Genomic DNA, 24,973 nt, shown 5'->3' on the forward strand with positions numbered 1-24,973 from the left:
CAACTTAGGTATTTTATTAGAAACCTAAAAGCAACAAACTGGAGAGGTAAGGAATTCAAGAAGCATTTATACCTTTAATGGAGATGAAACAGTGTAATAGAAGAGCGATGGACAGAAATAAAAATCTGCTTTTTAAATTTATTATGCTAACTAATGGTCATAAAGATCACCACTCTTACGTAAAGGTTTAATTATTCAGTACATTTTACTTAAAAACCAGGGACATGCATAGTTTTATGAAAGTTTCTATTTTGAATTTTTTTAAAAAAGAAATTGGGCACATAAGCATGTTTGAAACCTATAATATTAACAAAGACTTTTCCAGATGACTCGAAATAAATGATCTAATATTCCTGTCTAAAATCTTGGTTTTTAAGAGGTGGAAATTCCGACTTTTTCAATTGTGATGAAATGTGAAATTCCATTTTAAGGAGTTCCTTTGAAATTCTCTGTGTATAAAGATTAGAGGATTTTAGCCATTTTCTCACTTTGTGTGGCTGAAGGCTTTGTCTTACAATCAAGCTTTTAAAGGACTAAAGGTAGTGAACACACACAATATATCAGACACATGGCAAAGTCCAAGAAGGTTATAGGAAATTCAGTTATTTGCAATCAGGAATTTTTTGTTGTTCTTATTTTCCCCTTCAGGTTGTCGAGATCCAGGAGGAAAGAGATGGCACAAACAAGCTAGACTAATTCCAGAAGGCTTAATGAAGGGACTATCTAGAGATGTGAGCAGAGGTAGGGAAGCCTCAAAAGAGGGTACAGCATTGGACACGGGTACCAGGGGAGGTTGTGATGACCCCTAGGTCTGAAAGGACAAGGGGAGGGGGACAGCTACCTGGACTCAGAAGGAAAAAGTGGTGAAAAGAAAAGGCTGCTTTGAGAGGAACTGTGCCCTCCGGTGAAGGACATTGTGAGCCTGAGACTATCTCTCAGAGAAAGATGAGAGAGAATCCTTATCCAAATGACATTCTCCTCCTGCCCTAACATCCTTTGACAGAATCCGGAGAACAGTGTCTGCGGACATAACTGAGGTACCAGACAGCAAGGAGGGTGGAAGAGAGTGAACCTGAAGGTCCGGACACACGGAGCGTACCTAGCATTTTAGCTCCCGAAGTTTGATCGGATGCACTTAATAAGCACATGGAGAGGTTGGTAAAGGAACAAAGAGGAAGAGTGCCTGGTGTAAAAGGAAGAGTCGGGTTAGGTTACAGATGAGGGGAGTACAGTGTGACATTATGAGTATATACTTCATAAAAAAATTATATACTCACTGAATCACAGTATACAGTAACTAATAAGGTTTAAATAAACTCTTGCACAAAACTTTCCACACTACATAGAAAAACATACCACCTAAAACTATCTCCTACCGTAATAATAGGACATACCATTTTTTTTTTTTTTAACACCGAGGTCTTTATTCCTGTTTAATACGTAAGCCACATCAACAACAACCGAAACCATATCCTTATGATAGCATTCTGTAATACTTCTTGGCAGCTAACATACAGTAAGCATTGATGAATGCCTGGCTCTCCTTAGCATTTATCTTTATTTACTCTATTCAACAAACTATGGGTTTGCCTTCTCATAATCCCTGTTTTACAGACAAGGTAATTAAGGTTCAGAGAGATTTTCTAACTTGCTCAAAGCCATAGAGAGAAGTGACACAGCAGGGAGGCAAAGCTTGTTAGTTTGTCCCAGAGCCTTAAGTTCTCAGTGATTAGGCTGCAGGGCTGCCCAGGGTAGCCAGATGGGGAGAGGGTGAGCAGGGATGAGGGAGGCAAAGGGGAAGCAGGGAGAGGGAGAGACCCCAGGGTGATAGAGAAGTTAGAGGGCAGTATATATATAATCTTTACAAGTCAAGCAAGGTAGGAATTTAAATTGGAAATTATGTGGATGCAATGAATTTAGGAAAAAAAAACGTCCTTTTTGAATAACCCCAAATATTATGACTAAAATATGGTCAGGTATCAATTTTTGACTATTTTTCAGTGACTCAGAAAACCTTACTGTGCTTACCCAACAATTCTCTAAAAAGTGTGGCTTCAGTGTTGAATTAAGACTAAAACAATTTAAGTTTTAGATATGCATTAACTTTTTTTGTTTGTTTTTGTGAAACATAATGCTGTAACCAGTATTACAGGAATCTACTACTTAACCTGATAATAAAGGGCTAATTTAATTGCTGTGGGCTATTTTAAAATGAATTTGCCATCAATCTTTCATGTGAAATACAAAGGCAGTCAAAACACATGGAACACTGAAGCCCTGTTCTCTAAATGTACATAGATGAGATTTGACTTTCAAAATAATATAAAAAACTATGGTGATTTATTAAATACCAAATATTCATGAGACAAAGTTCCTTATTTTTTTCCTTTTCCTCCTTTTGCCCTTCCCTCCACTCCCTTCCCCTCTGGCAACTACTAGTGGTTTAGTTGTTGGTTTAGTTGTTAGTTGTTTGTTTGTTTTGTGGAGACAAAGTCGCTTAACAGTTTGCTTGAGTTGATCAGGAGCTGAAGCCAAGGGAAAAAACCACACTTTGAGAAGCTGCATAATCTTTGGATAGTTTATGACAGTCTCTATTATTTTGAACTTAATTTTAATTTGATTTTATATTGCTACATAGGTACATGCTATAAATTCTTGCAAAATGACTAAAAGACCTTATAGGTAGGTCATAGAATTTATTTGCATCATTTGAGTTAATAGTCAGTTAATGGTGGTCCATTATTAGCAGATGTGGTATCTTTGACACTCCAGAATCAGGTTTAGTGCAGAGATGAAAGAGAAAATTAGGAATACCTAACAAGGAGCAGATATGGGTTCATTGTCCCCCAATCTGCAGGCCTATGACCGTAATATTTCTTGCTGCAACCCAAAGATTGAGCTAGATGGCCGCTGACCAAAAAGTTTACTCTCTACTGCCTTGACTTCCACCACACTTTTTTCTTTAGAATGAAGTTGGAATTTTGCCACCCCTTAAAATGTTATTGGATAACAAATTATTCCAGAGTTAACAAATTTTAAAAGAGAATTGATAGCTAAATGCAAAAGAACAAAACAAAGTAAAAAATAGTATTATTTTGATCCTGGAATAGATCCAGGATGCTCATTGGAAAAATTAAAAATATATCAAGAGAAAAAAGAAAACAAATTAAAAAAAATTTTTTTTAACATTCAAAGCTACTTTGGTACTGTGTATTAAAATACATTACTTCAAATTCATTCTCAGCTAGTACATTCAGGACTCTGATTGGTACAATGAACACAATAGTTTCTTTGTATTTGGCATGTCAAGGTCTACTCTTTCAAACTTGACAGATCCTTAGTTAAAAGATAATAGATTCAAGTACTTTATAGCTGTAAACCAGGTCAGTGTGGTTATGTGCATATACTCTCTTTTCCTGTGAGAATTCCTAAGTGTCTAGAACGTCACTGGTGCTGAAAAAAATGTTCATTGATTAGATGAGTGAATAAATATGTAAAATAGAGGTAGTTTTATTCAAAACCAGAAAAGCTTTTCTTTAACTACCTATACTTTCAGTGGCTTCTTGAGTGTGCATGAGATCACTACATTTAAATATTCAAAATACATCAGTCTTTATAATGAGTGACTTCTTGAAAAAAGTTAATTAAAAATTTGAAAAATATACTTACATAGCTTAAAAATTAATGTATATAAAGCAATATGTTGCAAATTATTCCTTTTCTACATTCATCTAGTTTCTATCATTTTTGCCAATAGTAACTAACTGTTAGTTTCTTGTGTGTCCTTGAATAGGCTTTACTAATATATATAAACATATAAATATATATTTCTTTCTTATTGTCAAAATAGTGGCATAGGGTACATACTGTTCTTCAAAGCGATTTTCCCTATGTTGGGAGTTATTTCTATACTAGTGCAAGCAGTGACTGGCTTGTCACATTTCTGGTATATGGTGGGATGATCCTTAAAGTAAAAATTAATTTTTTGCAAAGAATAAAGACATATCTTTTCATTTCCTTATTCCTTAACCTTCCTTTTTACTCCCAATCTTAAATTTTAAAAACCTTACTAGGGATGCCTGGATGGCTCAGTTGGTTAAGTGGCTGCCTTTGGCTCAGATGATTATCACAGTGGCATGGGATCAAGTCCCACATTGGGTTCCTTGCTCGGCAGGGATCCTGCTTCTCCCTCTGCCTCTGCCTGCCACTCTGCACGTACTCGCTAACGCTCTCTCTCCCTCTCTCTCTCTGACAAATAAATAAGTAAAATCCCTAAAAAACAAAAATAAAAAAAACCTTGCTAATTCCTGATAAAAATATTAATCCTTCTTGTATAGAAATAATTAGTAATGAAATTATAAATACAAAACGTGTGACTTTGTTTTAACCTGATAGGATTTCTGACAATAAAATATTCCTGCTTTATTTTGCATATGAATTTATGCCACACACTGAATAAATTTTTAATTTTTTGTAACAGAAAGTAGTGTTAACAAATAGAGCTAATTTATATATTTGTAAACAACATGGTACAAGATTGCACTGTTTTTTCCCTCTGGTAGTGGTAGATTTATACTTATATACATTCTTACACTTGACCATCCATAAAAATTTGCTACATTAATTTTTTCAACAAGTATTACTGATTAGTTAGTAAGTGCTCATATACACTGTAAAGGATACAAGAGAGACACAAGATGATTTCTGTCTTTCAGCTAAGAGGCAAGGGGATGACAGAAGACATCTACTTGGAAAACGTTTAAATACATGTCACAGATGGCACTTCCATTGCAAATGTTAGATTCTTTCCATTTCCATTGCTACCAGCCTCAGCCAGTCTTTATTTCATCTTACCTAAACTGCCATGTTAGACTCCTTCCTGGCCCCTTATTTTTCAGAAGCTTCTATTCGTACCCAATGTACATATGATGACACAGAAAGTAACAGCTCTAATAGTTTATACTCTTTTTATAAAAACAAAATAAATATAAACCTTAATAGCAATAAAGGGCTTACTGATTATATGTAGTTTAAATAGAACATTCTACTTTTGGTTCCCTTTAGTTCCTTCTTCATCTCATATTCCTGAACTCACAGCCTACTGTTTTCCCCCTGAACATGTTCTAGAACTCGCTTTCTTTTTCCTCATGCGTTTTTTCTTCAAGAAACATCTCCTTTTTTCAGAATTCTGTCATCCTCATATGGTGATCTTTTATAATATATTCATATTAGACATAATCTGTATGAGAGAGAGATTGAGAGCAAATGTGTGTGTGTGTGTGTGTGTGTGTGTGTGTGTGAACAAGACCACATTTGTGGAGATTAAGAGGAAGATATTATATAGTGTTATTTATATATTAGCATATACTTCTTTTTTTTTTTTTTTAAAGATTTTATTTATTTATCAGAGGGAGAGAGGGGGAGAGAGCAAGCACAGGCAGACAGAATGGCAGGCAGAGGGAGAAGCAGGCTCCCTGCGGAGCAAGGAGCCCGATGTGGGACTCGATCCCAGGATGCTGGGATCATGACCTGAGCCGAAGGCAGCTGCTTAACCAACTGAGCCACCCAGGCGTCCCTAGCATATACTTCTTTACTTGTTTCTTCTATCAGGCTAAAGTTCTTGACCAAAACTTGTATTTTACTAGTCTTTATTTCCACTTTAGAAAGTATAAGCTTTGTATGTACAAAGTTCTCAGTAAGTACTTACATAGTCAAATTGAAGTTATTTGAATCCAGTGATGCAGAAAAAAAAAAAATCAATTTCATTTAATGAACTGGCCTAGGAAGATTTTTTTGAATAAGGCCTTGAACACGACTTTGGATACATAGGGGAAAAAAATTGTGACAGAGATTCTATATTAGAAATTTGTTGGAATGAGACAAGATAATTAAAAACAATAATCACAAAAAAGCAGCAACTCTGATTTCCATAGAGTTCTATTTTTAATAATTATATCATTGGCCTGAAGAAGTACAAAGAAGTCCGTGGCATTTATGTCAAAATGATAGTAAAGTAGGACTTAATGATACTAATGAGATTCATTAAACATTAAAGATATATTGACTATTTCAAGTTGATGACCAAATTTTTTGACTAAATTTTAGAATTTTTGAGTTGGAGGTTTGCAGTATATAAAGGTCCTCCTTTAAAAAACTTGCATATGATTACTTCAAATAAGAACTTTATAAGAATGGCTTAAAATCTATGTTTAACTAGTTATTTATGTGTATTTGTCATTAGTGTCTCCTGATATAAAAAGAACTAATACTTTAATTCAAATATGTTTTGTCTGTTACATAAATTCTTTTAAACCTATATTCACATAGCTGGATCACCTTTACAGGTTTCTGTAAAACTTGGATAAGTGAAGGTGTATGGCTTTTTATTTTTTAATTTCTTTTTATTTCTTTCCTTTCTTTCTCCCTCTCTGTAGCAAACTGTATTTCTGTATGAAATTATTTAAAGTTAAAATGTGTAAGTAAAGATAGTTTCTTAGGCAAACTTCAACCTATATTATTTTACTTTATTAATCTGAAATATAAAATTGTTTAATGAGTTTTCAAAAGCTGAAGCGAAGATTTCCTTAAACATAACACTATCCTTAAAGATGATACTAGTGTATATTGTGAGCTTTGGTTTCATAGTCAAAAAATTAAGGTTTCATTATTATCTTCCTAACAGAAAAGTCATAAACAGTATCTAGAACAGTGGCTCAATGTTCCAGTTACAGAGAAATATCATTTGGCTAGAATGATTTAATAATATATTTTATTATCTACCTACTGCTTTTTGCAACCAGAATATTGAAATGAAAATGTCTATGGATGTTGTACTTAGAATAAAGACACCGCAGAGATAAACACATCCTAATTTCTAGAATCTGTGACTATGTTACCTACAAAGCAAAAGGGACTTTGCAGATGTGATTAAGATTACTATGAACTTTGAGATGGGGAAGTTATCCTAAATTTCCAACATAGGCCCAAGAATGTGTTTCAAAACAATTTTTTTGCATCCCTATTACTTAGAACATACCAAACCCATAGTAGGCACTTAGCAAATATTTGTTGGATGAATAAAAGAAGTAATAATACAAGATTGGGGAATTAAGAGAGAAATACCTAACAATAAATAATTATCTGTATTTGTAGAATTCCAGAAGTGTCATCCTTTTTAAAACATAAAAATCACCCCTATTTTTTCCCTGTAGAAAAATAAGTAATAAGGTGAAAAACACCGTGAAATCAAAACAGCTCCAATGTACCTTTGAAATATGATCCAGTTTGAAAATTTCTTCGTTCCCTATAAATGTTGGAAACCATGGAATAAAAACCTAACAATTGAAAATGTTATGATGATGCAGTGCAACAAATTGGAAGTATAAAATTTTAAGTTACCTTATCCGTATAATAATTATAGTGAAAATATAATAATCCCCCAATACTGATTTTAATTAGTAAAACACTGATGGGGGAAAAATTAAAAAGGAATTACTTTGAATTAAAATATAATTTTCTTATTTTTAAAATAATCCCTTATCTCTATTAAAAACTGCTACATTTTGGGCGCTTGGGTGGTTCAGTTGGTTGGGCCACTTCCTTTGGCTCAGGTCAGGATCCTGGAGCCCCTGGATCAAGTCCGGCATCCGGCTCCCAGCTCTTCGGGAAGTCAGCTTCTCCCTCTGATCTTCTCCCCTCTCATGCTCTCTCTCAAATATATAAATAAAATCTTAAAAAAAAAAAAACCTGCTACATTTTAAGATTATACATTTTGCTAAAATTTGGACAAAAGATGGCAAATACATAAAGACAATCTGGTGGTAAAAAATTAAATGATGGGCAGGGTGGACCAGAGGGGGAGATGAACCATGAGAGATTATGGACTCCGGGAATCAAGCTGAGGGTTTTAGAGGGGAGGAGGGTGGGGGGATGGGTATGAAGGAGGGCACATGTTGTAATCAACATTGGGTGTTACGAATCATGGAATACTACATCAAAAGCTAATGAGGTGCTGTATGGTGACTAACATAATAATTTAAAAAATTTAAAAAATTAAATGACTCCATTGAAAAATCGAGAAATCAGGGATGCCTGGGTGGCTCAATTGGCTGTGTCCCCCTCTTGATTTCTGCTCAGGTCATGATCTCAGGGTCATGTGAGCAGGGTCATGAGAGCAAGCCCCGTGTTGGTCTCTGTGCTGAGTATGGAGCCTGTTTAAGTTTCTCTTTCTCCCTCTCCCTTTGCCCCCGACCCCAAGTTCATGACCTGCCTCTCTCTTAAAAACAAAACAAAACAAAAACAAATACAAACAATTCTGCAATCTAACCTAAGCAACCAGTTTTCTAGTTCCAATTCCATAATTCTGTCCTAGACAGATAATCTCAAATAAAGATTTATGGAACAAAGAACACAATAATTTTTAGCATAACGAATTTATGCCTAGGTAAATAGATCATACATTTAAACATCATGCACTAAAATAAATGTAGCATGAAAGAAAACCAGTGTGGGAATATTTTTTTATTTTTTAAAATATTTTATTTATTTATTTGATAGAGATCACAAACAGGCAGAGAGGCAGGCAGAGAGAGAGGGAAGAAGCAGGCTCCCTGCTGAGCAGAGAGCCCAATGCGGGGCTTGATCGCAGGACCGTGGGATCATGACCTGAGCCGAAGGCAGAGGCTTTAACCCACTGAGCCACCTAGATGCTCCCCAGTGTGGGAATTTTTAAACTTAGTTTGATCTCAATAATTTTAAAAATGTATAGAAAAAATTTAGAAAACAATATGCCATAATTATATACATAATGAGTAGCACTATAGAGTATTTTAATTTTGTATGGTTCTTTACTGTTTTCCCCATTTTCATTACTAAAGTTATTATTTTATATTCAGAGAAAGCATTTTATAATGTAAATGAAAAATCCTAATATAAACAGTCACTTATGATCATTCAACATTTCAAATTCTGTAATCATATCTAGTGCATGAAAGCCTCTGTAGGAATGGGCTGTTTTAAATTCAAACAAGGGCTTTTCAAAACAGCATCAAAATATTTTTAGGTTTGATCTGAGGAACAAAATTTTCTTAAATAATGAAAGTCAGTATTAACTATGAGAAGACAAGTTACAAATAAACATTTTTAAAGAAAAAACAACTACTATTTTTGGTAACATAAAGAGCTATATTTTATTTACGTAATTACCAATATTGTGTTAGGTATCTAAATTATTTTATGTATGTAATCAAAGCCTACCTTTGCAGGTTCTTAGAATATAAATTCTACAATTTGTAAACTTACTCCAAGAAGCTGGGTGATAATTAGTTTTATGTACCACTGCAGGTCAAATAAAAACCAATATACTGGGGGAATTATTACTTACCGTAGTAGCGCAATGAATATCTTTCCACACTGTGGCTTCCCTGGAGAGATCAGAGACTTCAAACAAATTATCAAGAATCACTTCCCCAATCATGTCATGTCTAGAAAATCTGTCAAAATCATACACACTGAAATGTAGTTTTCGGTTGCTTAGTTGATCATATGCTACGGGAAACTGAAACGTTTCATCAAATAGAGGATTTAAAGTCTTTCTGTGCACACGGGTCTGAAATTTCTTTTTCCTATCTGGAAGAAGATACATCTTCACATAAGGGTCAGAAGTGCCTGTGAAGTCTTTAGCAGGGAGATCTAAGGCTTTGATAATTTTAACAACTAGAAGTTCGTTTTCATAGTCATACTGGAGGGTAAAGTTAAGTTTCCCACAAGTTTTGATATCTTCTTGCCTGTTGCCCTCAGAGTCAACTGATTTCTGTTTGTAGAGCTCTGGTTTTATCCTCCCAATGCTGGTTGTTGTTTCTCCTCTTTGTAAAACGGGTTCTGTGCCCATGCTAAAATCAACACTGGAAACCTGCATTTGCCTTGGTAGGTGTCTCCTGAAGGAATTGTGGCTGTACATACACATACATACACACACACAAAATAATTCAGGAAGATCATTTTGATGACAACATTATATGGTAGCATGTAAACTTTCTCCCATCCCCAGGATAATGAAAGCAAGGCATTTGTATCAATGGACAGCCAGCCCCCCCACCTGACACACAGACAGAGAGACAGACACGCAGACACACACACACACACACAATCAAAGGGCTACTTTTGAAAAATCAGAAATGCAATATTTAAAGGAAAAGTCTTCTAAAATGATAAACCTGAAACACTCAAATGTACATTTTCTTTGAGCTTTGGGAATTTTGTACTCTTAACCACAAGCATATAATTATATACTATTGTAAAAAAACAGGATTACCAACAAAGTTTAGTAATCCACAAAATACCACGAATCATCAATCATCTGGTTATATCTAAGTGTAAGTCTTATGTAGACAAATCATTCACATGCCTGGTTTCTTTATATCTGCATACTTGTGTCTCATGAATCTCATGTTTACAGACTATCCCACTCCAATAAAAAATATAAGTCCACCTATTCTTATACTGTGTTAATTATTTCTAATAGTTAAGATAACTAAATAAGTATTTACTTGTAAAAAGAATATTTAGTGGTGACAGCCAAAATTACTACATTTTTTTTTTCAACATTGAGTGTGCTTCAGAAATCCTGAGGATTAAAAAATGTAGAATGTTAGAATTCGGGGCCAACATAATAGGGTGTTTTAGAATTCAAACTGACTTTCCTATTATCACTGTTACTATTCATCTAGTCAACATTTCCAGGACACCAGCTAACCAGTATCTTTTTTTTTTTTTTTAAGATTTTATTTATTTATTTGACAGACAGAGATCACAAGCAGGCAGAGAGGCAGGCAGAGAGAGAGAGAGAGGAAGGGAAGCAGGCTCCCTGCTGAGCAGAGACTGATGTGGGGCTTGATCCCAGGGATCATGACCTGAGCAGAAGGCAGAGGCTTTAACCCATTGAGCCACCCAGGCGCCCCTAACCAGGGTCTCTTAAATGTGATTGTACTAAGATTTGCTTCTCTTCTACTACTCTGTGATTTCCGGCAGGAAACTAATCAACTTATGTAACTACTCAATGCTTAGTCCCAGGTCTTTTGTTCTTATTTTCCTTAGTCTCTTTATCAGGCTAATTGTTTCCTGGACTATAACGGTCATCTTAAATCTGAAGGTCTCCTGCCTTTATCTCAGATATAGAAGCTTCTAGTTCCATATTTCTATATCTTTAAAAGAGACTTTCTAAATGCTTATCCTAATTTTGCTCCAAACTCAAGCAAAATCATTATTATCTGCCTTTTACTCCCAAACTGGTACTCCCTTCCACAGTCTTAGAAAATAGCTCTAACATTTTTATCAGTCACTTAGGCTTAGAAGCCTGGTTTATGGTTTGAATCTCCTTTCCTTTATTCATGCAATTTACTCAGTTTTCTAAATCTTGTTGATGTTTGCTTTGAAACATCCCATATACTTGTCCATTCTGTTTCATTTCCATTGCTACTCAGTCCAGAGCCTCATCACCTTATACTTGGCTTTTTATACTAGCCTTTGGCTGATTTTCCTTCTTTAGCTCTCTCTTACACTTAACATCTATCTATCTATTACTTCTAAATCCTGTACCCTCTTCTGTTGTTTATTATATCAGATCTACATTATTTTTTACAGCAAGTGCTAAGTAATATTGAGGACACTGCTTATCTAATACTTGACTCATTGATATACACGACTGATTTAAGAGGGATAAAAAACTAGCGACAACCAGAGTTAAGATACCTAGCCAAGATACCATTTGAGAAGTAGTTCGAGGAGCTGAGGAGGTTGAACCTAGCAAGGATAGGAATCTGGCTTCTAATATCTAAAGGACTGTCATGGAAGAATTAATAAGAATCAGCAGAATTACAGGGAAAGGTAGATTTCAGCTTACTATAGTGGAACATTTAAAATATCTAGAGCTGTCCAAAATGCTGAAGTAATGAGCCTCCACAGACCCCAAGTATAGAAACAAAGGTCAGATGTTGAAGGAAAATGTTTCTGCCTCAAGTGAGATGAGGCTAGACTTCTCAGTGTTTAACACTTAATTTTTATAATTCTCTATCATTCTGTGATTTTTTAATAATTTATTCAAGATATCATTTTATATATTAATAAAATACAATTTTATTATGTAAACTATATATTATGTAAAATCATAATTATAACCTGAGGTGTTCCAAATTCATCCTCTTACATTGAATTAGCTTATATTCTATTAGTGGGACTGAAATACTAAACAACTTTTTTTTTTGTATGTGGCACTTTCCATATTTCCTTTTTATGTTGTTGTTTCAAGTATTTATTTATATTCTAGTTAGCTAACATGCAGAGCAATATTGGTTTCAGAAGAATTTAGTTATTCAACACTTACATATAATCCCTAGTGCTCATCACAAGTGTCCACCTCAATGCCTGTCACCCATTTAGCACATCTGCCCACACACCTCCCCTCCAGCAACCCTCAGTTTGTTCTCTATAGTCTTTCATGCTTTGCCTCCAACTCTTTTTTCCCTTCCTTTCCCTAAGTTTATCTGTTTTGTTTCTTAAATTCCACTTATGAGTGAAATCATATGGTATTTGTCCTTTCTCTGAGTGACTTATTTCTCTCAACATAATACACTGTAGATCTGTCCACATCATTGCAAATGACAGTTCATTCTTTTTCATGGCTGAGTAATATTCCTGTGTGTGTAGGTGTGTGTGTGTGTGTGTGTTTTGTGTGGGTGTACCACATCTTTTTACCCATTCATCAGTTGATCCTTTGGGCTCTTTCCATAATTTGGCTATTGTTGATAATGCTGCTATAAATACCCCTTTGAATCAATATTTTTGTATTCTTTGGATAAATAGTAGTGTAATTGTTGGGTCATAGGAGAGTTCTATTTTTAACTTTTTGAGGAACTTCCACACTGTTTTCCAGAGTGGCTGCACCAGCTTGCATTCCACCGACACTGTAAGAGGGTTCCCCTTTCTCCGCATCCTCGCCAACATCTGTTGTTCATTTTAGCCATTCTGATATCTCACCATAGTTTAGATTCATAGGTCTCTAGTGATGAGTGATGTTGAGCATCTTTTCATGTGTCTGTTAGCCATCTGTATGTCTTCTTTGGAAAAATGACTATTCATATCTTTTGCCCATTTCTGAACTGGATTATTATTATAATTATTATTATTTTGGATGTTGCATTTGATAGACTCTTTATAGATTTTGGATACTAATCCCTTATCAGATATGTCATTTGCAAATATTTCCTCCCACTCTGAAGGCTGGTTTTAATTTTGTTGATTTTTTTTCCTTTGCTGTGCAGAATCTTGATCTCGATGAAGTCTCAGTAGTCCATTTTTGCCTTTGTTTCTCTTGCCTCCAGAGATGTATCTACAAGAATTTGCTATGACTCATGTCAAAGGGGTTGCTGCCTGTGTTTTAATCTAGGATTTTGATGGTTTCTTGTTTCACATTTAGGTCTTTCATCCATTTTGAATTTATTTTTGTGTGTGGTATAAGAGTGGTCTAGTTTCATTCTTTCGCATGTTGCTGTCCCATTTTCCCAGCAACATTTGTGGAAGAGACCATCTTTTTTCAATCAGCTATTTTTTTCTGCTTTGTCAAAGATTAGTTGACCATATAGTTGTGGGTCCATTTCTGGGTTTCTTTTCTGTTACACTCATCTATGTGTCTCTTTTTGTGCCAGTACTGCCTTGATCACTACAGCTTTGTAATATGGCTTGAAGATTGAAATTGTGATGTCTCCAGCTTTGCTTTTCTTTTTCAAGATTGCTTTGGCTGTTTGGAGTCTTTTGTGGTTTCTGTATGAATTTTAGGACTGTTTGTTCTAGCTCTGTGGAAAATGCTGGTGGTATTTTGTTAGGGATTGCATTAGATGTGTAGATTGCTTTGGGTAGTATAGACATTTTAACAATATTTATTAAATATGAGCATGGAATATTTTTCCATTTCTTTGTGTCTTCCTTAATTTCTTCCATAAGTGTTCTGTAGTTTTCAGAGTACAGATCCATTACCTTTTGGTTAGGTTTATTCCTGGGGTCTTATGGTTCTTGGTACAATTGTAAATGGGATTGAATCCTTGATTTTTCTTTCTACTGCTTCATTATTGGTATGCAGAAATGCAACAGATTTTTGTACACTGATTTTGTATCCTGTGACTTTAGAATTCATAAATCAGATTTAGCAATTTTTTGGTGGAGGCTTTTGGGTTTTCTACATAAAGTATCACGTCATCTGCAAATAGTGGAAGTTTGACTTCTTCCCTGCTGATTTGAATGCCTTTTCTTTTTGTTGTCTGATCGCTGAGGCTGGGACACTAAACAACTACTTAAATACTATAGAAATGGTACAGCTAATCCCATTCTAATTCTTGATACTTTTTTAGCCCTAATATGATAATGGAATACCATTTATTTCTTTAAGCCTATATATCTATCTTTGATATACAGGATTAGGGGCTTAAATTAGGGACAGGCAACTATTAGAGAATATTTAGGAAAAGTAAGAAGAATTTTAAAAGGAATACAAGTTCACACCAACCACAGCAAAAATCTCACTCCCTTCACTTGCCAGGTGCTTGACGCTGGGCAGCACCTCTCAGGGCTTCGGTCTGAAAAATGGTTGTAATGCTGTTACCTGCGCCATAATGTGTGGTGCAAATTATGTGAAATGATGCATGCCAAACATTCAGCCCTTTGCCTGGCACGTAGTAAATACTCAACAAATATTAGCCATTAATGACAATAAAAATGTTGATGTAAATTTTAAAAAATAATAAAGGAATACAAGTAGTATATGTTCTGAATTATGAAAGGGGTCTTATATAACTTAGTTCTATATTCAGTGTACTTAAGAGATTAGGAATATTTTGTTAAATAATTTAATATTTCTGCCCAAATCACATTCACTAATATAATGATTTTTTTAAAAAGATTTTATTTATTTATTTGACAGAAAAAGAGTGAGAGTGAGCAAGCACAAGCAGAGGGAGCAGCAGGGAGAGGGAGAGGGAGAAGCAGGCTCCCCGCTGAGCAGGGACCCTGACACGGGACTCCATCCCAGGACCCCGGGTTCATGACAAGAGTCCAAGGCAGACACTTAACCAACGGAGCCACCCAGGTGCCCCTATAATGATTTTTAAAGAAAACTTTTATAAACAAAGCCCCCCAAATGTAAATTCCTTATATTTTATAGATTGATTCCACTCACACTCATTTATACTTTTCAATATCCTAAAATTTTAACCTTCCATTCTCTCCCTAAAAATCAGTAAATTCTTTCTTATGTCTCTGAATATAATTGTACAGCTGTAAAGCCCCTCCAGCAGGAATCAAAGAGTAGTAATGTTTTTGTTCCAGTCAGCTAGTGTCCTAATTATAGAGTAAATAGTGCATATTCTAAGTCATCGTTTAGCTAGTCAGTTAAGAGAAGCTGTAATTATTACAATGCTAAACTAGTGCCATGACAAAACAGACTCTTTCTTCTTGCTCCCCCCCCCCCCCACCCCACCAGCCCCTTTTCTTCTTCTTTTCTGGAATGACATGATAAATGGCTAGTCTCACACAAATATACAACCGAAGTATAGGCCACTTGACTATTACTGATCTCATTCGTACCCTTCAGACCTAGAAGGGCAACACCCAGGCACTTCCCCAGGTAGGGAAGGAAAAACTTTCCCTGCCTTACCTGGAATATCTGACAGTAGCTAGAGTCAAAATTACTTGATGCCATAGGAATAACATGCATTAACATGGTGATTTTCAAATGCTTATTACCAATAGACCCCTTCCTTTAAACAGAATCAGAAGCCAGAAGCTGAATATGTAAAGACAGAGTTGGTCTGGTTGTCGTGTAGGTAGAGTCCTGGGATCTCACTGGAAACCAAGCCAGCTTTTCTCTACTAACCAGAAGAAGCTGCTTAAAGATCACAATGCTGACATGCGTGGGGGAAAATGCTGACCTGGAATCAGACAGTTTGCTTCCAGCTTCCCTAAGTGAGAGCAACTTCGGGCAAGTCACTTAACTTGTTGGAGTTTTACTCTCATTTATAAAACAGTCCTTTCAGTGTGAAGACTGAATGAGATATTAGATATGATGACTTTGAAAACTATAACTTCTCATATTCTGTAACAGCTATTATCACTAGAATTCAGGACACAAGGACCTGAAGTATGAATGCCATAATGAATTCTCTGATTCCGACAATCGCAAGCCTAGGGCTGCTGTTTGGGGCTGCCCAAGTGGCAGAAAGTCATTCCTGAGCGAGCACATCCTGGGTCACAGCCCTGGGTAACACTGGCCCTCCAATTCATTCACTTCTTAGAACCTAGCATTTCTCTTTTCCTGAAATGGGAAACCTTTATCCTATTACACTTAGCTGCAGTGTCTTTTTTTAAAAATGATTTTATTTATTTATTTGACAGAGAGAGGGCATAAGTAGGCAGGGCGGCAAGCAGAGGGAGAGGGAGAAGCAGGCTCCTGGCTGAGCAGAGAGCCCTGACAAGGACCCTGGGATCAAAACTGGAGCCAAAGGCAGATGCTTAACAACTGAGCCACCCAGGCACCCCTTAATTGCAGTGTCTTTACCACTTGTTAAGTTTACCTTAGATATTGCTTGAGAATTCAGAGAGGAAAAGCAAAAATATATTTAGCAGCATTTTACTGATTTATTCAATATGTTTAGAAGGAATTAATCTCTCCTTGTTTTTGTTACTACTGAACTTTTTATCAAAAACTGTCAGCATATATTAAACGTTACAGCTGTATTTCACAGTTAAGAAGGCTTGAACTGTAAGACTAAATCAAGTTTGCAGTAAACTAAGTTTTCATCTTTGTTTCCTGTTTTCTTATATTCAATTTGAAACAAGAACAGGAGTGACTCATTCAACACACAAAAATCTCAGAAACCCCCCCCACACACAAAAAAACAAATATATATATTGCCAAGCCTAACCAAGGCAAGGTACTGCATATATGAAGACAGACTAAGCTATATAATATGTCACAATGAATTTTTAAAAATAAAAACTGGACATCAGCAAAATCTTCCATATCCTTAATCTCTTCTTTGAATATGCTTCTCACCTGATTGTTCAGTAGAAACACAGCTTTTTTCTAAGGACACGGTTCCCTCTTTGCCTCTCTCATGTGGTGGCTGATACGTTCCCCACAGTCCTTGTTCCGCTGGCTGGAGGTCGGGCAGTCATGCATTTGTCTTCTTTCCCATTGTCACTTTGACCCCATTCTCCCTTTATCCACTTCTACCAGCCCTGAAGCTCAAGTCAGCCAGTCGCATCCCCATTATTACTTGTTAGCCATCCATTGATTAATAAATCACTCCCTTTAAAGTCTTCATTATTTTCATTTCTTGGTTCACGAACACTCTGACAAATTTTTGTTCTGATTTCTAGCAATGCACATGTTTCTTTCTACCTTGTGGCCTCTAGGTTCTTTGAACTCCCCTCCTGCTATGATGCCTTTTACTTCCTGAAATTACTACCATGTACATAGATTTTGTCATAATTAGCTACAAACTGTCCACAACCCCAATGTCATGCATCTCTCTCTCTGATCGATGCCTCTTATCTTTCTAGCTCAGACCCCCTTAAGCCCCCCAGACAACCTTTCCAAATTACCAGAACCTCCAATCTTTGACTATACCTCAATTTCATAATCCCTACTTCCCTGATATCATTTCCCTCTCATTATCCAGTTTTAATTCCATGGCTAGTCATTAAAGTCACTCCCAGGGACACATCTCCAATTCCCTGTTGCTCTCTACCTTCTTAGTTGCAGGACAAAAAAATAACTGCAGCTCCGGTTGAATTCACGCTTCCATCATCTCTACACTGGCACATGTGCAAGTGAATGCAAATGGAGAAAAACATAAAACAACTCTCTCTGCTCCGCTTTAAATTCATGACCACATTTCTCATGTAAGCCCTAATGTAACATAGCAATCTCTTCTCCCTCTCAATCTCCTAGATTTGCAAGAAGACTATTTCACGTTCTCACCTTTCTACAAACTTTCATCACCCTTCTTCCTCATGCTAAGTCTCAGTTAAAACCCAGCTTTCCAATTCGCTCAGAAAAATTGAAGCAAAGAACAGAAACCTTCCACAGACAACATCTTATCAACCCTCTTAGCAGTATCTGTAACCCATATATTTTGCCTTAAAGACAATTCCTCCACTTATATACTAACGCCCATTTTCTCTCATGTCACCTTCAAGAATATTCCCTCTGGTTCTTGCATTATTAATCCTCCCTCTCAGTGGGGTCGCTTCTATCTGCATAAAAGACACTGTTGTTTCTCCTATCTTTAAGAAAACCTCATACCACTTCCTCTCTCTGTACTACTATGTTTCTCTGACACATTTGTAGCAAAACTCCTTGAAAGAGTTGAGGTCAGTCTGTTCACTGTTTAATTTGTTTCCTTCTATTCTATTTATACATATTCTAATTAGCTTTTCACATGCTCAACCCCGCCAAAACCAGTCTTGAAAATTTGAACAATGTCTTCCCCACATTGCTAAACTTACTCGGCAATTCATAGTCTTCATCCCAGCCAGATTTACCAGAGTCACTTAACAAACAGTTCATCTCTCCTGGTGGTTGACATACACTCTTCAGTTGGCCTCTGGGTTATACCTTCCTGGCTTTTCTCCTAATCTACTAGTGTCTACTTCTCAGTCTACTATGCTGTTCCTGATGTCTGCAAACAGTATATTGAAATGAGTTGTTTTCAAATTGGTCTTCCATTTCTCAGCCCTTTTCCTAGATGGTGCTCTTTATAATGGCAGAGACTACGTATTATTCATCTTTTCATGAATTTCATACTAACATATACTGGGATTCAGGAAATGTTTGCTGGAATTTGTATTAGAATAATTTACCCTAGGGGTACCTGAGTGGTGCTGTCTATTAAACATCAGACTTTAGGATTTGGTTCAGGTCATGATCTTAGGGTCCTGAGATCAAGCCCCTCATCAGGGCTCAGCACTGAGCATGAAACCTGCTTTAGATTTTCTCTCCCTCTGCCCTTTCCACTCATGCTCTCTCACTTTCTAAAATAAATGAATAAATCTTTTAAAAAAACCATTTACTGGGCACCTTGGTGGCTCAGTCTGTTAAGCGTCTGCCTTTGCCTCAGGCCATGATCTCAGGGCCCTGGGACCCAGCCCCCATGTTAGGCTCCTGCCTTACCCAGGAGCCTGTTTCTCCCTCTCCTGCTGCCCCTCCCCTGTGCGTCTCTCTCTCTTTCAAATAAATAAAATCTTTTAAAAAAATCATTTACCCAAATACTCCTGTGACTAATGAAATCAAACATCCCAAGAATGATTTATATTATAAAGGAGGGCCCAATCAATTTATAATTAGTGTTTGTAAAGAGGAGATGATATTTATCAGTGCCAGAAAACTCCCATGTTTGATTTTATTTTATAAGGATTTTTCTCTGACCTTGGTACAAACAGTCATCCCATTTCAGAAAAAAAGTTGGAGTATTTATTGAATACATGTTTCATGAAAAGGCTTATTTAACCAGCTCAAGCACCTGCACAGTATGTTTCATAAAATTTCAATTCAAAGAGCTAGATCTGAGGTCCTCACAGTTTTCGGTAAGTGTTGCTTCTTGATATCCTAGCTAGGTGCTATCTTTGAAACTCTCCATTTGTGTCACATCTTGCTTTCCATTCCTTATAGTGTCCTGGAATGGATAATTGTAATTTTTGCTATCTTTTCAGAGGAATTTAATTTAAAAAAATCTCTTAGACCTATATAATCCAGTTCTATGTATTTTTACATAATTCTTTCATTTCTCTTATGTGATGATTTTAAAAATTATTCTCCAAGCAATCATAGCTTATTGTAAATCCATGAGCACATATAAGTCAATGATTTCTTCTCATGAATGCTTTCTTGCTTTTGTTCATGTTCAGTTGGCTCTGCCATTAGGTTTCCCAATTACTTTTCACTTAGACACTTAGACTCCTCTCTAGCAGTGGCTAACCTACATAACTCCTCATCCTCAGCAATTTATTTTGCCACTTATTATTCACCTCTGCTGGGCATCATTAATAGAATGCATGGAAAATTGGTCCTCATACTCATCCTAGGAGTATACCATCATTAACCTCTTTCTAAAATGAGCAGTTTATCTCACAACCTGATGCTGTTATTAAAGGAGCAAAGTGAAGTGGAGAGATGACCAATCAATCAAAAGTGTCACTTGATGCTTCTTAGGTACCTACACAGTGATAGAAATTAGGAATGCATGAAAGTAGGCTACACAGCCTTGTTCTCTGAGAAGGTAGCATTGAGTTTGGCAAGTAGCTACAGCTTAATATTAGGACAATCAATAATTGCTAGATTGTAGCAACTCTCCTTTAAGTAATAAAGGATAATAGCTTATAACTGGCCAGAGAAAGTAGACTCTCAGATACATTTTCCTTAAACATCTTATAGTAGATAAAAAACAGGTCACCATTCCAGACATGGGAAGCAATACAAGCAAAAACACAGAGGCAGAGAGGTAAGGTCTACAGGAGGACAGTCAAAAGACCAAGCATTCCTTTCGTGGGCAGTCATAAAATATCCATTTGGATAGATAGATGAGGTTGTCAAATTCATTAATTTATTTTTTTTAAACTAAAAAATGTAGCCTGAGTTCCTTCAGTATTTTATCTAGGTGTCAAGAACAATACCGAAGTGAACTTGGCAGATTTTCTGCCTAAGAAAGCAACACAGAGCTGTATGTGTACGGGAATATGGAATTAAAATGCTTGCATGGTAGCTTGGTATCATCCAATTTTAATAGTTTGAATGGCAGGCCTTGCAGAGGTTTAGGCTATGCTTGTAATGATTTGAAGAGTCACGGTGCTTTTTATAAGGGGTCTTAGATTCTTCCTTTACAACTGCCCTCAGGCTTTTGTCTTTTGGTTGTTTGCTTTTTCCTGATTTTTATCATGCTTTAACTATTACATAAGTTCCTAAATAGATGTCATTTTATTTAGTCTGTCCTTTAAGCTATTGCCAAATTAATTTTTCTAAAACACAGCTCTTTATACAAGGGACTCTTCTGTGCCAAATATTTTTTGACAGGACAGAACTTGAACATTGTGGCCATGATTTCAAGGCCTCTTATACTTTGATTCTAGCTGACTTTCTCTTCTTCCTTTGTTCCTCCACTGAACTCCATTTTCTGATCAAGGTATTTTTACCTGCTGTTTTTATGGTAACGTTTCCTATTCTGTGTCTTTTCACATAAAATGTTTCCATCTGGGATGCACACCTTTTCCCAGTAGCCATTCATGTGAATTCCTGGATTCCTTAATGGCCTTTCTCTCAGCCTCATGCTGGAAATAATCTTCCTGTTCTCAGAATTCCACATTCTTCATCACAGTTTGTACTTGTAATTCCTTATATTGAAGTTGGTCTTTCAAGTCTTGTCTTTGCATTATGTTGTAAATTTTTTTCCAGCTCCCTTGGATTTACAGAGTAGACGGAGTATGCATAATATTTGGTGATACTCATTACTAAATATCTACTGAATAAGACTACAGGATGAATGAACAGTCAGTCAATCAAGATACAGGCTAGAAGAATGTTAGTAATAAAGAAATAACACGGATGCCTCCTGGCTGGTTGCTTGGTCTCTGGCAGGCTGACGGGACCAAATGTACAGGCATTTGAAAAGGAAGATGAGAATCTGGAAAATTTGCCCGTTTCCAGCAATGCTGTTAAGTTCTGGACCAATCACAATGTCATGAAATTATAGAGACAAATAAAGCTTGAAAGGCTAAGAAGTTTGGCATCTACTGTCTGAGCCAAGTCAAAGGGAGTCCCAACAGCAGACTGGGGCTGGCATAGCCTAATAAGGTAATGATATCAAGCATTAAATTAATTGTGTGTATGTGTGTGTGCATGTATGTGGTCTGATTTTGCTACATTTTAGTGAGAAGTTAGGATCTGAGCAGAATAATTTGATCTATGATAATGTACATTTGATCACTGTGTCCAAGTGGGCTGCCTAATGCACTCAGCAATTTCCTCCTCCTTCTATATGAGGTCATTTCTGGTATGATGAAGTAATTAATGTAGCTGAGGGGTTTGGAGAACTACACACAATCAAGTTTTCTGCAAGCAATTCATCTCAATGCCAAAGAGATTAAAATCATGACTCTGATCATTCACAATAACCACTTACAATTTTAGATTTCTGAGAATAATGAGCAGGAAGATACCCTTATTTTTCAATCTCCAAACCATCTGTCCACAGCAGACTTTGTGACCAACATCTTTGAGTTCAGAAAACTATATCCCCTTGGCTTTCACACTTAAACTGTGAAACCATCAATCTGGATAAATTTGAATTCTAACTTTGGCCAGCCGCATGACTTCAGGCAAATTTTTAAATCTCTCTGGGTTTGAGTTAATTCACAAGTAATGGGAATGATTAATAGTACTTACCTCATGCAAGTTGGCCAAGGATTAGCAGGAAGGCTGCCTGGCATAGAGGCTAAATTGCAAGTGCTCAAAATAATTCTTTCCTTCTTCCGTTCTTACCCATTCATATAAACAAGAAAATTCAAAGAGGCAGATGAAATGATATCAAAGTTCTAGTAAAACTTTGAATTTGTCTTCTACTTTTTCTCTTAGAAAATATGAGATATGTATAATTCAATCTTTATGTTTTGTTTTTGTTTTTGTTTTTTTTTTAGGACCAAGAGAGAAAGTGTCCTTGTGTCGGGTGCACTTATCAGTTAAAAGAGCTGAATAATTCTAAATGCTAAGCTCACTGATATTCATAGCTGCTGCTAATATTTAAAAAAAATGTTTTGTAAATTAATTGAACATTTTTACCCTAAATTTTTTGAGTTTCTTTAAAGCTTTATCCTCACACACACAAAATTTTTTTTACATTAGTGTAATTTGAAATACACTATAGCAAATTATTTTCATTCAAGAGATCTTCTGCTGATTCTACCAAGCAGAGTTAAAATGTATCTCCACAAAGAGGCCTCCCTTTTCCCTTATTTTCTGTACGCTCCTCAGTATGCTCACGATATTCACCAAAAGCCTGGCGGAGCGTCTCACACTCTGCCCAGTATGAATTTGGTCTGTGTGGATTCAAATAACATTTTCCTGTGGTTCCATGTTGACAATGTAGTTGCTGAACAACTGTAGACTACACGTTAGTGTCTGTTACTCAATTTTGATTGTGAAGTTCTCAATGATTTCATGACAGACTTTGCAAATGGCTGTTTTCATGGTATTTATTGGTCAATTTAAACTAAATTGAAAGACTGCAAGTAGAATCTATTGAGCCATGATATTTCAAGGGAAAGAGTTCATAAATAATAATCTGTAGTTATATGATTTTACTGAGACTTCAGAATCTACTAAACTTCCTTGGTACTGCTCCCTGTTTGGCTCCTTTGTCTTGAGTTTCTTTGATCCTTACTCTGTCCTTTTCCTCTTTATTCAGTTATCTGTTTCCTGTGTCCTTCTCATTTCTCCTGTTTGTCTTTTCTTTTCTCCTTTCCCACCTCAGTTTTCTTTTCTATTATGAAATCACACACATACACACACACACACACACACACACACACACACACACGCCCAGTTTTATGTATTTGATCTTTCCTTACCGGGATGAAGACGTAGGCTCAGTAGTTTGTCTTTGCACACGTGCATGTTTAATTAAATGTTCTTTTAAAGCAGTTTGGACTTCTGCTGGGATATCAGGGGAAGTGTGGCTGATTTTTATAGCAGGTTCAATAACTTTTAGAGCTGGCTTTTCGTTATCTTTAACTTCTTTTTTCTCTTCAGTTTCAAAAACTTCAGTAGGAGCACTTGAAATGCTCTGTGGAAGGGTACTGATGTTGGAAGTCACCGGTTTGCTCTTCCAGCAAGGCCAGCACAGCTTCCAGAAGACAAAAAGTGAAACAACCAACAAGGCCAGGCCACAGAAGCTGACAACCACCGCTAACAAGCTGACTGAAATATCTGGAAAAAATTACAATGTAAAGAAATGTTAATTCATTGAGAGTGTAGATAAAAGAGCAGCAATGGTGAGATAATTTACCTACGATTATTACTAATAGCTTTCTGACTGAGAATTACGAAATTTACTTTTAATTTATCTTTGTAGGGAGGAAAGATTAATAACTGTGCCTGAAAATTCTCAAAGGAAATATATGAAAACTTCAAACTGTACACAGAAAAAGCACATCACTTCCAGGAACACTACAAGGGGTTCAAGAGTTTGCGAAGGTGGCAGTTTATAATCTGTCTTGAAGTTACAAAGCTTAAGAAATTTGGAGAGGGGCACCTGGGTGTCTCAGTGGGATAAGTCTCTGCCTTCGGCTCTGGTCAATGTCTCAGGGTCCTGGGATCGAGCCCTGCAACCGGCTCTCTACTCAGCAGGGAGCCTGCTTCCCCCTCTCTCTCTGCCTGACTTTCTGCCTACTTGTACTCTCTCGCTCTCTATCAAATAAATAAATAAAATCTTTAAAAAAACCGAAAGAAACTTGGAGAATGCACACAGCAGGAAAGGCTTCTGTTTGCTTCATCTTTTATCTAAAGATATAAACTTTTCACTCTTGAAGCAGAGAATAATGTCAAATATTTGCATAAACCACTTTCTATAGTCTAAATGAGGATAACATGTTACTAACAGAGAGTGGGTATAGTAATAGCATATTTTTAAATTCCCCAGGTCCGTTCTGATAACCTTGTATGTTCCTTCTTTTTAGAGTTCCAAATTAAGGATGTGTTACCTAAGTATCTCTAAAATAAACTTACTTTAAAATATTTACAAATTTAATACATGATAATTATGTAAAGTAATTTAAAGAAATATAGTAAAAAAAAAATGTTAGTAAGATTGACTCAATAAATGAATGGGAGAGAAGGAACAAATCTCCTGTGCAGAATTTCAAACAATTTATGTAGATA

At 36.2% G+C, this 24,973-nt stretch overlaps 1 protein-coding gene across 1 annotated transcript in view; it reads right to left on the bottom strand.

Annotated features, from left to right (window-relative positions):
- Positions 1–24,973, bottom strand: part of SYT10 (synaptotagmin 10) — a 63,097-nt gene that overhangs the window by 19,482 nt on the left and 18,642 nt on the right. The window contains exons 2-3 of the mRNA XM_059404800.1: positions 23,665–24,022; positions 9,383–9,950 (exon numbers count right to left, since the gene is read on the bottom strand). Of these exons, the coding sequence (XP_059260783.1) occupies positions 9,383–9,950; positions 23,665–24,022 (926 nt within the window). The remainder of the gene's footprint in view (positions 1–9,382; positions 9,951–23,664; positions 24,023–24,973) is intronic.

The sequence above is a fragment of the Mustela nigripes genome, chromosome 6 (genome assembly GCF_022355385.1).
Source record: "Mustela nigripes isolate SB6536 chromosome 6, MUSNIG.SB6536, whole genome shotgun sequence".
NCBI classification, from domain to species: domain Eukaryota; kingdom Metazoa; phylum Chordata; class Mammalia; order Carnivora; family Mustelidae; genus Mustela; species Mustela nigripes.